At 45.6% G+C, this 17,921-nt stretch overlaps 1 protein-coding gene and 1 long non-coding RNA gene across 3 annotated transcripts in view; one reads left to right on the forward strand and one right to left on the reverse strand.

Annotated features, from left to right (window-relative positions):
• LOC120509032 overlaps window positions 1-1,413 on the reverse strand; it is a 40,905-nt gene extending 39,492 nt beyond the window's left edge. For both annotated transcript variants that reach the window (XR_005629138.1, XR_005629137.1), the window contains exon 1: window positions 190-1,413. This is a non-coding gene — a long non-coding RNA (uncharacterized LOC120509032). The remainder of the gene's footprint in view (window positions 1-189) is intronic.
• ARRDC4 (arrestin domain containing 4) lies at window positions 1,280-10,637 on the forward strand. The gene is made up of 8 exons (XM_039723235.1): window positions 1,280-1,877; window positions 2,880-2,946; window positions 3,221-3,368; window positions 5,345-5,447; window positions 6,156-6,412; window positions 7,067-7,229; window positions 7,716-7,870; window positions 7,985-10,637. Exons 1-8 carry the CDS (start codon window positions 1,493-1,495, stop codon window positions 8,039-8,041), a joined length of 1,335 nt encoding a protein of 444 aa, XP_039579169.1. The 5' UTR covers window positions 1,280-1,492; the 3' UTR covers window positions 8,042-10,637.
• Window positions 10,638-17,921: the final 7,284 nt, after the last annotated feature.

Consider the following 17,921-nt stretch of genomic DNA (forward strand, 5'->3'; position numbering starts at 1 on the left):
CATCACCATAACAGAGTTATTTTCTTTACATAATTTTCATCATGAGCTGGACAATGCATGGCCAATGGTTGAAATAATACCCATGAGTTCACCCCATCTGTAAGCACATTCCTTTTCCCCAGGTCACTATTGATTAACATGGATGAGTGTATGAACCTATAACAAATAAAAAGTGTTCCAAAGGCCTACCTGGCTCTTGGCAAATTCCTCACAGAAGGAACTCTCAATATGAGACTACATTTCATGGGAACCACGGGCGCTCTGTGAAAACCTAGATTTATCTCATTGGCTATTTATTTAAAAGCCAAGGGCCGAGGACAAGTTTTGCTAATTTCAGTAATTAACTGAGTCAGCTGGGAAGCACCAGGCCGGCGTTTTGCAGCGCCCCAGAGGGATGGAGGAATGCAGGAAGATGCAGCTGTGAGGAGCTTCCAGCAGGCAGGTGACGGAGCAGGAAATGACTCCTCGGTCACCCGTGGAAAAGCCATCACCCACCCCACACACCTCCCGGGAGATGCCTGGGCCACCGTAAAACGCCACGAGGCCAAGAACAGCATTAATTGCAGTACGTGTCCAGAGGAATCGAAGCGTTTTGGTTTGCAGCACGTCTGGGGTGGGTGAGGGTTCCCTCACCACTGTGGGAATGATGATTCTGCCCGCGCCCACCCATCACCTCAGACACATTCACCACTCTTCCACTGCCCACTGGGGTTTCCTAAGCTTCTGCCTCTAAACATAACAGCAAAGCTTTGCATTTATTCTTTATTCTGTCTCCCAAGAGTTACCAATGGATGATGTGCTCAGGTGGGACAGCACACAGCGGAGTGCACCCATTTCGCTGCCCAGGTACCAAGAGGGGTTGTAATAACAAGTTCTTGAACCAGAGCGCTTTTTGCGTTACAAGGTGCAGAAACACACATGATTTGTGTGGACACGAGGTTTCCACACTGTAGGCAGGTAATCCCCAGGCAAAGCAGAGGGGGAGCAGCAGCACCACATCGTTTTTCCATACTTCACAGTCCCAGCCAGCCCGGCTGTCAGCGGGAGAGGCTGAGACCGCCCCAGAGCGCCACGCTGCCTCCCTCTCTCCCAGGGCAGCACCCGGGGGACACCGAGAGACACGGTATCCCCTCAGCGCGGGGTCACCAAGGGCACACGGCTTTCCCAGAGCGCTGGGCTGGCGGGCAGCCCAAAGGAAGGGGCGAAGCGAGGGCCAAGACCCCGAACCGCCGCCACCACCGCCCGGGTTCCGTCACGGAGGGGCGTGAAGGGGTGAGCGGTGAGGGCCCCGCCCCCGGCCCCGCCCCCGCTCCCTGTTTACCCACAGGCTGTGCACGTGGTGGCCGCGCCGCGCCATTGGCCCGCGCGCCGGGGCCCTGCCGCCGCCCCGCCAATCGCCGCGCTGTCCACGCGCCCTCGCCCGCACGCGATTGGCCCCGGCGCGGCGATCACGCAGCGTGACGCACTCCGGGCGTGCGCCCGCCGAGTACCAATGAGGCGGGGGCGGCGGGCGCGGTTCCCCCGCGGCCGGGGAGCGATGGCGGCGGCCGGGCCGGGCCCCGGGGCCGGCGGCGCGGTGAAGACGCTGGCCCTGGTGCTGGAGGACGAGGCCCGGCGCGGCGGAGGCGGCGGCTATTGCAGCGGGGACACGGTGTCCGGGCAGGTGCTGCTGGAGCTGGCGGGGCCGCTGCCGCTCCGCGGGCTGCGCCTGGAGGCCGCGGGCCGGGCGCGCGTCGCTTGGAGCGAGAGCCCCGGCGCGGTGCCCGGGGCGGGCACGTGGGGGGTGGCGGTGCGGACGCCGGGGCCGGGGCCGCGGCGGGAGGCGGAGGTGCGGTACCTGGACATCCGGCAGAGCCTGCTGCGGGACCCGCCCGAAGGTGAGGCGGGACGGGGGGGCGCGGGCCCGGCCGCTCCCGCAGCCGCGGCGGGGGTGGGACCGGGCAGGGCTGGGCGAGGCGGAGGGGGATCGCTCCGGGTGGAAATGGGCACCGGGGGCCGGAGGAGCGGGTGGAGGGCACCGGCAGGACAGCGCTGCCGCAGCGCTCCGCCCTGCGCCCGGGACGGTCTCTCCTCATCGCGGCCACGCCGTTTGTTGCCTGTGTGGGGGGTGAAAAACGCCGAGCGGGACTGGAATAAAGTAAAATAAACTGAAATGAAATGCGCAGCTCGATTCCCTGCGCTGTGTGGGCGTCGTGCCGGGGCTCGGCCCTTCCGTGGGTCCGCCGGGCCCTCGGCGCTGGGTGCGCGGTGCCGGCAGCGCCTGCGGAGCTGCCGTGGAAGAGCCTGGAAGCAGCCGGCGGATGGAGGCAGCCGGGGAAGCTGCTGTGCCGGAGCTCTGCCGCTCACACACTGCTGCGTTGAAAAAAAAAAAAAAATTAAAGACAGCCCAACGACATTTCGTTGCATGGTGAAACGCAGCTCAGGCTGATCTGTAGGGAAAGCAGATTTAGGCCTTGTGAATTGTGTGGCAGTAGGCCCTGTATGAATAAATTGGGAGCTAACGTATTTATAGTGTTTCTTCATGCTGACCGTAAATTGCAGGTTTTTCGGCACAGAAGTTAAATTGTTAATTGGAAAGGTAGATTAATTGCTGTCCTGCTGAAAAGAAACTTGCTTTATGCTTTGCAGAAGCCATTTTGGATTAGAAATTGGCCAGAGTCCTGAATTGAATCGCAAGGTCTCCCATGTTTCCTTGATTCTTGTTTTTCATTGAAATCACATCACAGCATAAATAAAGTATGGGCCACAGTCCAGAACCCACTGGGATCAATAAAAACTTCTTGCATCTGGGTGTTTTCGTACATAAATAATTTATAAAAGTGTCTGCTTTGTTCTATTTCTGGAATAACTAAAACATACTATTCATTCTCATCCTACAGGTGAGGAAAACTTAATTCTTCTAGATGGAAGACACGAATTTCCGTTCAGCTTTCAGCTCCCTCAAGAGTAAGTTCAGTAATCCAACCTGAAGGGATTGTGCTGGATGCTGCTTGTAGTGGAACATTAACTTAATGTAGTTTGACTTGTGTTTTTTTTAGTATCAGCTTTATATATTTGTCTTAATCAAGCACCACGCAGACAGGCCTCGCTTGCTTCAGCTTCCCCAAGGCCCTAAAAGTACAAGCTGTGAATTGGGAAATGTTTATTGTGTGCAGGAAGTGTTAATGTTTGGAGCTGAATTATTAATTGAAGGTATTGCTTTTATGACTGCTTGTTTCAGACCTCTGGTGACCTCTTTTACTGGGAAGTATGGCAGTATCCAGTACTACGTGAAAGCAGTGCTGGAGAGGCCTGCTGTGCCTGACCAGAGTGTGCAGACAGAGCTGCAGATCATCAGCCATATCGATGTCAGCTCACCAGCTCTCTTGGTAAGAGGGTCCCCCACTTCTCCTCCGCCCTGTAAAACCAGCTGCAAATAAACCATTCCCAAGCAGCATTCACATCCAGCCATAACCCTTCCCATGTTATTCCAGAGCATCATTTTCTGACTTCTGAAAGCATATAAGCTCCCTAAGCTTTTCTCTATAAATAGATTATCTTAGGTTGTGTGAATAGCAAACAGAGTGGCTTTTTTAATACCATTTATTACATCCCTGCTGGCAGAGATGCTCCTGCCAAAAAGTTAGGCAGGCTTCAGATGCATAAATCAGGCTTAATAATAGTAATGTGTGTGTGCAGAGTAGTTACTCTTACCAGAGCAACTACATTCACAGGGCTGCAGTGTCCTAAACTCTACAATAATAGTAGGTTGAGGAGCAGTAATTAGAGAGAGTATTAATCATGCCCAGCCTGTCATTTAGGCTCTGGCCATTATGTTACGTATCCCTGCATTTTGCATGTCGTTTTCTAACATGAAGTGTGTGCATGCAGCTGCTCCAGAGATCCTTTCAGTTATTTCCCTGTGACAGATTTGGCCACATTAAAGCATTGAGTTTTTATAATCACTGGAAATACTGTAGAGTAATAAGAAAGATCAGGCATTAAGTAATGAGTAAATAGGCAAGATGGAAGCTAATGAGCTGGATTCTTTTATCTCAGCCCATATTATGAAAATAATATAAAATTATACCTTGCACTTTCATGATAGCAACTGGATCTAAATGGTTATTCATTTAAATATGAATGAGTCATTTCTATTTTATTTAAAATGGTAGGATAATTTTAACATCATGACGTGAACATAGAAAAGAGATGTTTTGAGCAGGCTTTTTTCCCCCTCATTACATGCTTACATTTTAATCCATTCTAGAGAGAACTTAGGGTATTTTGGCAGTGACATCTGTAAGCAGAATAGTCTTTATCATTCAGTAGTTAGGAGTTTGAAGGCATCATACCCACATTCTGTAAGGACAAAGCACACCATAGGTTATTGCACAGAAGACACATCAGGAGGGCAGTGCCAGTCTTAATGGATTCCAAAGCTACCACCAAAAATGCAAAACAACAGGGTTTTTTCATTATAATGAAGAAAATAAAAAACCACTTTGCGTTATTGTATTGACTGAGTGTCACTGCCCAGTAAATCATTTTGAGTAGCTTTGATCCTGCCTTGGATACTTGGCATGTGTGCTTGTGAGTTTATTCTAATGAAAACATTACAGGCAGTGTAAATGTCATCCAGTGTGACAGCCCTTGAATAATTAAGATGGTTTTTGTCATGCTTCTGCATTTTTGGGGATGTTTTGTGGCTTGCAGGTAATGAGGGTGCATCCCCTTAGCCCAGTATCTATATATATTTATCCCTTCTTGGAGATACAAAAGTAAAAACAAATTACCTGCTTAACTGTTAGTTGTTTGCAGATAAAATTAACTCTGCATTCTTCTGCCTTGAGAAACAGGGAGATAAACACCACAGTACTCCATTGGGGATGTTTTGTGGCTTGCAGGTAATGAGGGTGCATCCCCTTAGCCCAGTGTCTATATATATTTGTCCTTTCTTAGAGACACAAAAGTAAAAACAAATTACCTGCTTAACTGTTAGTTGTTTGCAGATAAAATTAACTCTGCATTCTTCTGCCTTGAGAAACAGGGAGATAAACACCACAGTACTCCATAAGACCTGTAAAAAGTTCATTTTGAAGACCAAGCACATACAAAGACACTGGTCTGTGTTATTTAGCACAGTCTAAATACAGACTTGGGATTTCAAAAGAGAAATGTTCAGATTGCCAAACCTTGGCTCCATTTCACATGGTGGCAAAAACTGCAGTTGCACTGAGCAGTTCAGGGATTTGGATCACGTGGATTTTAGAGCTGGGTTGCAATGACTGATACGCATAACACTGAAACTGCAAGTGATTGAGAGCTTTGTCCCATAAAATGAAACATACTCTATATTTTATAGACACCTGTTCTAAGAAGTCAGGAGAAGATGGTTGGCTGTTGGTTTTTCACCTCTGGGCCAGTGTCTCTCAGTGCCAAAATTGAGAGGAAGGGATACTGTAATGGTAAGAGCAGTTATATTAAAAATGTGAATACTAAGCATTTAATAGATTGGGATTTTTTTTAATCTCAGTGAAGCCAACACTTTGTAGTTCAAGGAATAATTCTGTTTAATAGAAGTAAATTAAGATCCATATGAATTTAATTTTTTTTAAAAATCATCTTACCTTTCCCCTTGGGAATATAAATTTGAAAGGAAGTCCTGTTAATAATCTTATGGAAAATCCACGTACATTTGTGTGTAAAGAACACCAAAATGTTTTTATCTGGGGATAAAATACTTAACTGGGATGTAGTTAGGTTTTTACATCCTATTTTTGTAGGTTTACACTTTGGTAAGAATGAGCTTTAGCAGCTTCTTCTTCATCTTGATAACTTTGGATACATTGAGAAAATAAAACATCCTGAAATTCATTTAATATGAATTTCTATATAAAAGGACGATTGGGGTGTAATTTGCAAATAAAGTTTTATAGCTTGTTCATATTATGTTTAATGTTTCAAAATGAATCACTGTTTATGTGTAAAACATAGTAGGTGGCTATAATTTTGCCTAGATACTACTCTGAAAAAAATAAACTGGCTTGAGGAAACTTACCAGGTATTGTTCTCATAACACTGCAGATGATGTACGTGCTGTGCAACATGCTTTGATACTCCCAGAGGAAAGTTGGTAAATACCAATTATTCATTGGACTTTTTCTGTCTCTAAGGGGAAGCCATCCCAATCTATGCAGAAATTGAGAACTGCTCTTCTCGTTTGATTGTTCCAAAAGCTGCCATTTTCCAAACACAAACTTACCTGGCCAGTGGGAAGACAAAAACCTTCCGTCAGATGGTTGCCAATGTCCGAGGAAACCACATTGCCTCTGGGAGTACAGATACCTGGAATGGGAAAACTCTGAAAATCCCACCTGTATCCCCATCTATACTTGACTGCTGCATTATTAGAGTAGAATATTCTTTAGCTGTAAGTATTGGGTTTTCAAATGTACAAACTTTAGGTATTGCACTCAGTTGGGAAGAGAAGAATTTACTGAGTAGCTGTTAGGTTTTCAGCTTGGGAACTACAATAAATACAAATCTAGAGAAAGGTGTCCCAGCCTGCGAAGGGGGATTAGAACTTTATGATCTTTAAGATCCCTTCTAACACAAACCATTCTATGATTCCATGAAAAATAAGTATCATCAACCACATACATGAGAGACTGAAGGTCATAAAATTATTCTGAGATTAAAAGATGGGAATAGTGTGGAAAAGGGAAAGCTGAGGAAGAAGCAGCTTAGTTTCAGACATGCAGGGTTTGTTTCGGGAAAGCATTTCAAGCTGAATGGGATCCTCAAGTGGTCCTTTCCAGAAATGGGAAGATAAGACTGAAAGTCAAGTGCATAATTATGTTTGTCAAGATGGTTTTTATTTTTTAATGTCACTTAGAGACAAGTTACAGAAAGAAGGAAACTGCTGTCAAATAAGGAAAGCTGCCAGGGTATTAGCTAAACATATCTGGGATGACAAAGCTCTTATTTTTTAAATTTGCAGTGTAGGGAGCAGGGCAGCTTTTAAGAGCAGCATTCAATGGGGTCTCATTATGTTTTTTTCTTCTGTTTGGGGGTTGTCACATAGGTGTATATCCATATTCCTGGTGCTAAGAAATTGATGATTGAAATGCCTGTGGTGATTGGCACTATTCCATGTATTGGATTTTCAAGCAGAAACTCCAGCATTACCAGCCAGTTTAGTATGGATATGAGTTGGCTGGCATTGACCATGCCTGAACACCCTGAAGGTAATAAATACATATTGAACTGTCTCTAATCCAGCACAGCACTGTCTGCAGCAGATGGGTGCAGTGCCAGTTTAAGGGCACTGCCAGGGATGTAGGCAATGGAAATATGACTCACAAAGTTTAAGAACTTTAAAAGATCCAAAACAATTGGTGAGGTTACCCCAACTCCAGCCTTCCTGAAGTCTCTCTCTGTACCCCATCTGACTGAAACAACTAACTTCTGATGGTGGGAATATTCTACTCATTACTGAGTATATCTTGATACAACACAGGTTTGCTGCTGGAGTTATTCTAAAAGCACAGCACTCTCTGTATTCCTACTGAATCACCTGAGTTTACTGAGAACATAATTTTAGTAACAGTGTTTCTGAGTTTAGTGCACTTGCAATACAGTTCTTGTGGTCCTGGATATACTGTAATGCAGATGTTCTTGCTGTGAGTGAGTGAATCCTTTGAAATATGACAGAAGCATCTCTTGTGTTTCAGCACCACCAAATTATGCTGATGTAGTGTCTGAGGAAGAGTTTTCCAGACATGTTCCTGCTTATCCACCTCCCATTGACTGTGAGGAACAGTTGTGTTGTCCTGTCTTTGCTTACATACAAGAGTTCCGGTTTCAGCCTCCACCTCTTTATTCAGAGGTAAGAAAATAAATAGCAGGTGGTGTTTTTATTGTCAGATGGCAGAAAAAACTCAAACACATACCTAAATGCAGGAATTGCAGGCAGTAATTGTTGTCTTTCTTCTCTACTTAGATTGATCCACATCCAACTGATGTAGAAGAAGTTCAGCCCGTTTCATTCATGCTCTGAGGATTTGTAATGAGCATCATTGTGATGAGTGTCTTAATCTTTCTGCTGCTTAAGCTGGTAGTGCAGCTAAAAAGGAAACAGTTTTCTTTTTCCAAACTTCAGTCTGTGAATGAGAAAGGCAAAGGAAAATGGAGAAGGAGGTATGAGCACGTTTGGTGATGAAAAGAACCTGCTGGATTAGTCTGCACAGAGGATAACGGGAGCAGCTGAGCTTGGGATGCTTGAGAAGTACCTGAAAATACTGAAACAAAAATGCATCAGTGAAATACTGAATGTTTTCCAAAAAGTGGATACACTACACAAAGTACGAGGAGATGATGTGTGGATCTTCTGAAGAGAAAAGAATTTATATTTTGTTTGCAATGCTCTGGAAGAATGTAATAGTGATGTCGAGAACTCCTGTAGCAGAGCAGAATGTGGGGTAAGAAAACATTTCCAAAAGATGCCAGTGTTCAAGGGGCTTCAGCTTTGCACTGTCTGCATCCAAAAAAGGAACACTTCTGCAACACAGAGCGAAGTCTTAACTTCATGTTTGATGGGAAGCTGCTCTTCTCACGACTGCCAAGTGGTACTATTTCCTCATTCATCTTGATCCTGAGGACACCGTGGATGACAGAATGGCTATTATGCAATATCATAGAGGCAACCATTTCCTGAATGCAAGACACAAGTGTGGAACAAACAGTGAACTTTCAGACGAGCTTATGCACTATGCTTTCTTTCAAGGGATTTCTTAAGGGAATTATTCTAACCTCTTCTACTGTGAGTTCTTTTTCTGCATCTTAAGCCTATGGATAGCATGATAAGGGGAAGCATGGCAAGGGAGAATCCTTTTGCCAGCAGCAGGTATACTTAGCAAAATGGACAATATTTATTTATTCAAAAGCCTTTATAAGCCTACCTCTGTTTTGGATATTTACTTACGGTCAGATTTGAGACCAAAAAAAGTCTTGTTAAAGCTCCAGTATACTTCAAGGTTCTAAAAGGGACCCTAAATGGTTTCTGTGGTTAGTGAATGAGATACGAGGTGTAGGGAGAGGTGTAAATATACCCAGAATAGACATAGCTTATAACTGAAGTGAAAGCAGACATCAGGGGAACAAAGTCCTCTGGGAATGGCACAAAGCTTTTCATTACTCCTGCATTTTTGTCTAAAGATCTATTGTCAGGGGCTGCACTGGTCATTTGCTATCCATTCTATATTTGTTGGTGTGTTTCCTTGTTTGTTTTTGCTGTTTAATTTTGTTTTGGTGCAATATTTTGATGTTTTCTTCCTCAGGTCATTTAGAACAGTGAGAGTTTGTTGCTGCTAAGAGTGAAGGCACAGCATTTACTTGCCCTTCTGCTGCCTTCATTTAAAAGGAGAATGTTTGCTTCCTGCCAACCATCAATTGGGATCAGTAAACAATCACCAACAGATCACTTACAGGAGCAGAAAACAGCATTGTCAGCATGCATGTTTACAGTCCTGTCTGAAGTACAGGGGATTTTGGACTACTAGAAATACTCCATATGTCTTACAGAAGGGTTTGGGGTTAAAACCCGGTGCTTCATGTGATAATTACAAAAATAGCAATTCAGTTTCCTTCATTCCATCAATAACTGCAGTTTAAACAAAGTCTAAATGGTTTTTTATGAAAGCTGTCTTCGCTTAAGAAGCAGGGATTTTTCTACAGGCATACATGGATATATATTTTTAGTCTTCTTTTACATTGTCTAATTAACTTCCTTACATTGTCTAATTTCTAGCACTTCACCTCAAATCCCTTTTGCATCAGTGTGAAAGACAGACTGGTGGAGATTCACATTTCCAAACTGCAGTTACTCCTTTCATTTGCAACATTTAGTATTGTTTTCTATAGCAAATGCAGCTTTAACCAAAATTTGAGTGCAAGATTTAGAAAGGACATTCTAAAAATGATTATTTAAGTCTCAAGGTGTAGCTCTCATGCCTTTTTATTTTATGTGAGGGCCTGCCCATACAATCAGTGCAGGATTTTCATTCACATCTGGAAGGGGAACAAGCATCTTTTCCTTAAAACAGATACCATTATAGCTACTTGAAAAGTCATTTGGTTATGTAATAACTTGCATGGTAATAATTCAAAATATTAGCTTAAAGAACATTAGGTGCTTTTTGGACTGTAATACCTGATAGGTGATGTGTGCTACCTGGTATAATCATGGTCAAGCAAACAGCAGTATGAAGGGTAAAGGTGTGCTTTTTTTTTTTTCTAAAATCTTTTGAGTTGTTTTCTATTCTTTGCAGATAAACTGTGGCCTTAGATTGTTTGCTGCAAAAAAAGTCAACTATTATGTGTTTCTTAGGAAGCACACATGGCCCTTCAAAGGAGGGGTGAAAACAAGATTAAGTTCTGCTCTCTGGCACTTGGCTTAGTGCAGAAATTGATCCTTAAAAATAATTACTGTTTGCACAATAATAAGTTCAATATGCAGGGGCTTTGTTTTGATAACTGTGAAACAGTTTAAAAGAGACAAAATAAAAAAAGCTGTTTAACATACAGGAACATGATTGTATTTTGTACTAATGAATGAGCCCCATGGGTTCTTTGTTAATAAAAGTGTCAAATCTGCATTGTGCTGTTCATCTCTGGTTTGGTGCTATGTCAAGAAATACCTGTGTTCTACCCTACAGCTCTCTAATTCTTCCCTGATCTGGGAATTATGCCTTCAACTGTCACTGTTTTAGTTCCCTGAACTATTCATAACCAAGAACTGGAACAAATTGATCAAACAGGGCCTCCTCCCACCCATAGCTATTATGTAATAGGGGCTCTTACCCGTAAGGATTGAAGGATGTGAGCACTAATTGGATCTCTCATCTCACATATTAGTCTTAGAGGATATTTTATTGTTTCCTGTCGACAAGATTAGAGCAACAATCTAAAGATAAATACATCAGAGCAACCTTAGAACCAGAGTGCAGAATGAGTGAAGCAGAGACCCTGCTGGTGTGGGGAAAGAGGTGACAAACTGTACCTGCCCCACTGCTCACCTGAGCCAGGAGTGAGATGATAAATCTCCATCAGGGTCCTGCCTCCCAAGGGTTTGAGGAACAACAGACAACAGCTGATTTCTTCTTCCTGTTTCCATTTTTGAGGAAAGATGGCAAATTTCTGCATGGAAAGTCGAGGTGAAGATGCTGTTCAGGATTGTGGAATCACAGAATAGTTTGGGTTGAAAGGGACCTTAAAGCCCATCTTGTTTCCCCGCTTGCCATGGCAGGGACGCCTTCCACCATCCCCGGGTGCTCCAAGTCCTTTCCATCCTGACCTTGGACACTTCCAGGGATCCAGGGGCAGCCACAGCTTCTCTGGACCACCTGTGCCAGGGAGGAATTTCTGGGCCTATTCAAGCACCAGAACCAGCAGTCATGATTCATGAAAATTCAAAACCTCAAATACTGGTCCTAGATTTTTTTTAGAAAGCTCACTAAATGATAGTTAAATGTCTTACCATTAAATTCACAGTAGCAATTCCACTTCATCCACTGCTTGCTTTTATAGGGAAGTATTTCAGTTGACAAGCTATTGTCTATTAAACTGTCTATTAAAATATGTATGGTGTTTAAACAGGTAGTAAAAAGCCAGGCAGAGACAGAACAGATCCTGCAGGCTCCTGTGTGCAGCTCTGACCCTTGTGATGTTTGCATGGAAACGCACAGTTCACGTACAGAGCAAGAGAGATCATTTAATCAGCTCCTGGGGCATGTTCCAAATTATCAAAATAGCATGTTCCATGACTTCACCACCCACTTTGGACAGCAAAAGGGAACATCTAACTCATTTTGTAAAATCTCTGCTATATATATAGCAATAAAAACGTGTTTGGAGAGCACAGTTTGCAAACAATGTTGATTTGGACATAATCAGTCATTCTACAAGTCCTTACAAAACCCAGGCCTTTGTGCTCTGTTTTCTAGTCAAATTCTGCTGATTTTCAGTGCTCTCCTCAGGGTAGTGACTTAGCACAGGGACACAGAACCCAGCCTTCAGACTGCTGCCTGTTCCAAAGCTGATTATATAATATGTTAACATCAATATGGACAGTCCAGGCTGCTGCACAAAGTAAATTCTCCAAAGAACTAATTAGGTCTAGGATGAACCCAGTCCACTTTTAGTATTAATATTTTATATATGGCATAGACAAGGTGATAGTCTTGTTCCAGATTATGTTGTCACTATTTCTAAGGAATTAATAGGAAATGACAGTACAGAAAAGCTCTGCTAGAATATCACTGCATTATTGACATTTTAGGACAAATAACTAATAATAATTTTAAGTCAAGAAACTGTGAAGGGTGGTTTTATGTGAAATAGAAAATGGCAGCTCAGGTGGGATTTCACTGGAGTAGCTGCTCATGCCAGCAAGATGCTGTGGGCCTTCTTAGCTACACAGGGCAGGTTCAGCTGTGCTGCTGATGAATCTCCAAACACCCATCCCTTCAAAAGAAAAAAAGATCATTGTTAGTTTTGGCTGACATTCAGCTACCTGGCTGCCTGTAGGCTGAGGAGAAAAATTAAAGACAGGGTGAAAGTTGGAGCAAGTAGGCTAAACCCAGCCAGTTTTTGGCAATGAAAAATTTGGTTTTTTACAGCACCTTGGAACAGCATCAGCCTCCCCATAAATGAGGCAATGCGCATTGACAAAGTTGAGAACAGAAGCAGGATTTTGACTGCAAGGTCTTAAACAGGATTGTTGCACACCCAGACAGGTCCCAGGTCTCTGTACAGGCCAGTCCTATTTGATGTCATGTCTAGAATCAGGTTGTGTTGGTCACAACATGTCAGACCCCAGCAGGAGGAGAAAGTGATTCCTATTGCTGAACTAATTAGACTAATCAATGCACAAAAAAGAGTGCAAGTGACAAAAGTCACAATTTCATTTATATAATTTAAGGCCTGAAGTGCTTTTCTCCTACGTCTTAATGTGATGTGACCAATTCAGTAGCCTTAAGAAATTAGAAAGATACTAAAGGAAATGTTCTGCTGTACTGAGTGTAAAATGAGAGCAGAAAGGGAAAAGCATTGACTGACCTGACAGATTCTCTTTCTACAGTGTCCTGGAGGAGCAGAGAAGTGTCTGACAGGGTTTAGTGTCCAGACAGTCCAATGAAGTTTTACACTCTGTGCCCCAAAATGGCATTTTGGTGCAAGCACGTCTCTCCCTCACTCATATCCTGGAGCAGGTTGGCCTCACCCAGTACTTGCCATGCACAGCCAGAGACAAGGGACAGACAACAGCACCAGGGAGGAAGATCAGAAAGGCTGGAATTTAAAAGAGCCCTCCCAAGCTGCAGCCAGCCCTTCTCCCACGTCACAGGCTGGAGCAGCTGTGCTGTCACCTGAAAGGATGGGAGTGACACAAGGAGCTCCTCCGACCCTGCCTGGGAGCCTCACACCTGGGGGCAGAGAGCTGGAGATGTCTGCTGGCAGAGGTGTGAAGCAGAAAGGTGCCCAGGAAGGGCAGCTTCACAGCCCTTCCCTCATGTGATCCCACCTGCCATCGCTGCCAGAGGACTTTACACTCATCCAAACAAATTAACAATTCATTTCCAACCCTGACACGAAGATTAACCCTGCCAATTAATTCCTTAATCTCTTGCTGCTGACAAGGCTCACAGTTGCCATGTGGATGCTTGTCCACTGGGGCCTGGAGCGGGGCCATTCTGTTTAATTAATGCTGCATCCAGGAGACGGCGGAGCTGATGCTCCAAGAGATTCCAGCAACACAAACCAGAGCTGCAGCTCACACACCACCCAGCCAGCCTGTGCTGAGCACCTCCACAAGGGCACACACCATCTCAGTGCCGCATAAAAGGGGCACTTTAACCAATCCAGACACATTTAGCCATGGCTTACTTGTAGAAAAATGCTTCTTGATCATCTCCGCAATAGATGTGAGCACGTTTCCAGTAGCAGCAGGAAAAAAAAACAACTCGCAGAACTGTGTCAGTCTCCTTCCTCCTGCCTCAGACAAGATGTTGGGCTTGGGGCTGCAGGGAGGAGGAGCAGCCACGCTGAGGCTGCTTCAGAGGGAGAGGATTAGATGAGAAGTGAGCTGACACGAGTTTGGAAATGTGTGAAGTACAGTAAAAAGAAAAAGCAATGCTCAGTCACCTCGGGGAATCTTTGTAACCCAGCTGTAACAAATTGGGTCAATTTTCTTTTGTTTCTATAGGTTTTGCCATATATAATTAAACAGACACTGCCCATTAAGGTGCTTTACAAAGTGAACTAATACTCAATAAAATCTATGAATAATATTAAATTAAAGGCTAAAACCTCTGGACATATAAACCAGGAAATTGCAGGTGTATAAACTAAGCAAGCAACAAAACCCCCATAATTTAGTGCCTGTTACAACTAGTCCAGTGGGTGGAACAAGTGAAGGGATCCCAGAACTGCAGGGAACACATGGATTGTATAAACCCACACGTAAATGGTGTTTACACAGAAGGATGAGGAAGGAGGCAGGATGATACACTGGACAGGACACTCTGCTCCACACTGAAGTTGGGTAATGTCTGCCTTGGGGTTTTGTTGTTGTTGTTGTTTTTCATGGATTTGTCTCAGTCCTCAATTATACACTGAACTCCCTTCACCCAAGGAGGGTCAAGGTCACCTCTTTGCAATGACACAGGCAAGAAAAGCCTGGATTGTTCTACAGACCTCTGCCCACCTGCTCCTGACTGGGCAAAAGAAACATCTGCTGTTGGGGAGTTGCGAAAGGAGAAACAACTTTCGATGTAAAAATTGCATCTACCTGATTGGAACAAGCCGTGCAGGTACCTGTCACTGGTCACACTGGAGAGGTGCTGCCTTCTTCAGTACATCCTGTTTTAAGGTGTGCAGCAAAGGCAAGAGCAGCTTGAGGGCTGGCAGAGATCAGTGTTTCTGCAGTGGAGGTGGTTTTGCAGACACCCGTGTGTGCCATGTCCAGGGAGAACCAGCTCCTCTTGTCCTCAGGGATTGTATCCATGGGACTCGACAGAAGGGCAAAAACCTCATGGGCACCTCATGACACAGCTTTTTGTGCAGGAATCTTAAGCTGTCCTTGTTGATTCTTCACAGCATTACCTTCATGAAGTCACTTGGTACCAGTCCTCGGCAGGGTCTGGGGCTCTGGGCACGCGTGGCTCCCGTGGGTGTGTCTGGCGAGGGGTTAATTTGCTGCTCGCTGCAGGATGATTTGGCAATTCCTTGTTTTCTGGAGTTGTCACACTGTCTTCTAGGAGCTCCTGCTATAAATAGCTCTTGGAAGGGTGCCAGGGATGTATTTTATCCAGGCAGAAGCCCAAACCTAGCAGTGAAATATTTGACTATCAAACATGTCACACCAGGAGAGGGACGGGGCAGAGGGAGAGGATCTGCTGGTTGTGCATCATGTGAGTTGGTAGGAAAGCCCAAGCAATGCTTAGAGCAGCACCATCCTTCCCTCTTGCATTCAAATAATTTATCTTGCTTAAAGTTGTTTATCCAATGCAACTTTCTGCAATCCACACCAAACACTGAGCAGTGCTCAAGCCATGCACAGATATTTTGTCCCCATGCTCAGCTGAGCCGTTCTGTCACCCCCTGATGCATTTGGCACATCACAGGCTGAATCCTCCCTCAGCCCCACTTCAATCCCTGCCTCAGGCCAGTCCAAAGCAGAGAATTTCCATGAGGACTCAGCCTCCCCCTTCTGCTCAGATAGGCTTCACCCAGCAATCACAGCAATCACTTGCATCTCCTGTCATTATCTGCCTGTTTGATCCCAGCCAAACTGCCCTTATGGGGATCTGGCACACACTTGGGATCCAGGCATGTGGGGAAAATTACTTTGAGGCTGTTTAGAGAGGTTCCCATGCCTACAACAGTTCAAGGGGATCCCCATCTCTGCCTGCAACACTCACTGTTAAACACATGCTGCTGGAAAACTTTCCTTTGGGGAGGGAAAAGCATGACAGAGAACGGCCTGACATGGAGTTCAACAACATCAGCCTTGGCATGTTTTAATTTAACGCAGGATGGAAAGCCAGGATGGACCAGGCTTGGTTGTTTACCATCCCCTCTTTCTCTCCCCCACCCACACTCTCCATCCATTACAGTGGTGCCACTTTTCCCAGGATCAGCCACCAGCCGCAGGCCTGAGCAGGCAGCGATTCCTCCCACTCCTTCAACTGCACCCTAACTACTCCCTCCTTCCCAGACAAGGGCACGCCAATCACTGTTATCTTGGCTGCATCACAGCTCCAATCCCTGAGCAAAGATGGGCCATTCTATCGCCAGAACCTCAACTGTTCAACCCTTCCCTGCCCCTCACACCCTCACACGGATCCTAAAATCCCTGCCCAGGGCAGGGGGTGGCAGAGGAAGGCAGGGCACAGGGCTTGCTGTGCTCTTGCTGTCACAGCTCTCCTTGCCAGCTGAGCTCCTGTGAGCCAACAGAATGAGACCATCAAGGCTGTGCCCCAGCCTCTGCTGTGCCGAGTGGGAAGCGATCCTGCCATGGCTGGCACGTGTTCCTGGCTCTCTGGCTGGCAGGGCTGTGGGAGGCATTCTGGGGTGCCAGGAGATGCCCCTTCCTGGGTGAGCCACCATTCCAGGAGCAGCAGGGCAGCCCTCCTGCCCAGGGTCTGGCACCAGGACACAGCTCACACACCACAGGACTGCTCCCGTGCCAGTGCTTGTTTGAATAATGACATTTTCAGGCTGACACCTGCAGAGATGTTTGCATTTTGCTCTCTTGCACCTCAGTGTTTTAATTGATCTCACAGCCTGAGATTTTCCTAAAATATTCTGTGACTTCATGGCCTTGCTTTCCCTTCAAGAGACTGCAGTGCACAGTGATGTGTCACTTTTTCTCTTGATCTCAGGCTTTCTGGGCTCTGCAAATCCAGATGCTGGCTTTCCTGCCCTCATCCCTTGGCATCCTTTTCCTGCTCTCATCTCTTGGCAATGAAATGAAACCAATTTGCAAGAAAATCTACTGCAGACAGGGCTGTCTTCAGCTGAGCAGAAACTCCCAGATGCTTTTGCTGTTGCTGGCTTAGGAACATTTGTGGTTTCTGGCATGTCCTTGACAGGTACGAAACTTGTACAACTGCTGAGTCATGAGCTGCACAGGGAGTGACACAACACACCCCACAGTCAACTTCCAGAGGTGGCCTTTGGCTGAAAATTCACTGGGAGGAGGGAGAGGTGAGCACCAAAAGCATCTGTGGGGATGGTGAGGGCCCCAGGCCAGCAGCAGCCGGGAAGAGGTGGCCCTAACCAGAAAGGGGTGTGTGGCTTCCACAGCCTCCTGGAGGATTAGGCAGAGCCCCTGGGCAGGACAGCTCACTTGGAATGCTGCTCCTTCCCTGAGTGATGCCTGTGAAGGGGGTAAATGGTGTCACACCTGCCTGAGAGCCAACAGCAGAGACTCCTCTCACTCCTACCTACCCAAATAAACACATGTGGCATCCCGTTCTTGCACCCCAGGGCACTCCTGGCAGATTTTTAAGGAATATAATTGCAAACACTATGAAGAAAAAAAGGTGAAAAACATTTAGGCTCCATCAAGGACACACTTGGAAGGAATTTGTTTTTCTGTATTGATTCTCTGATAGCCAAAGGACTCACTTTTTTGGAAAGCATCCAAAATCCACAGCTGGAAGTCTGAGTTGCTTCTCTCTGTCTTTTAAAGCAGAAGGGAAGGAATGGCTCTGGAGAGCCCCTGCCACTGCTGGGCAGCAAGGAAACAGCCGGGGCAGGTCCTGTTTGGAGAGGCACATGTGAGACACTGCACTGAGTGAGCCAGGCTGGAAAGGATGGAGGGGAACACAAAACCACCAGCACCACACAGACCTCGTGGCCACCTCTCCTGGTGAGGG

This window comes from Passer montanus, unplaced genomic scaffold (assembly GCF_014805655.1).
Source record: "Passer montanus isolate IOZ18808 unplaced genomic scaffold, ASM1480565v1 scaffold5, whole genome shotgun sequence".
Taxonomy (NCBI): domain Eukaryota; kingdom Metazoa; phylum Chordata; class Aves; order Passeriformes; family Passeridae; genus Passer; species Passer montanus.

Coding starts and splice junctions, on each gene's coding strand:
- ARRDC4 (XM_039723235.1), top strand. CDS start 1,493: ATGAGGCGGGGGCGGCGGGCGCGGTTCCCCCGCGGCCGGGGAGCGATG. Junction 2,947..3,220: donor AGCTTTCAGCTCCCTCAAGA/GTAAGTTCAGTA, acceptor TGCTTGTTTCAG/ACCTCTGGTGACCTCTTTTA. Junction 5,448..6,155: donor GAGGAAGGGATACTGTAATG/GTAAGAGCAGTT, acceptor TCTGTCTCTAAG/GGGAAGCCATCCCAATCTAT.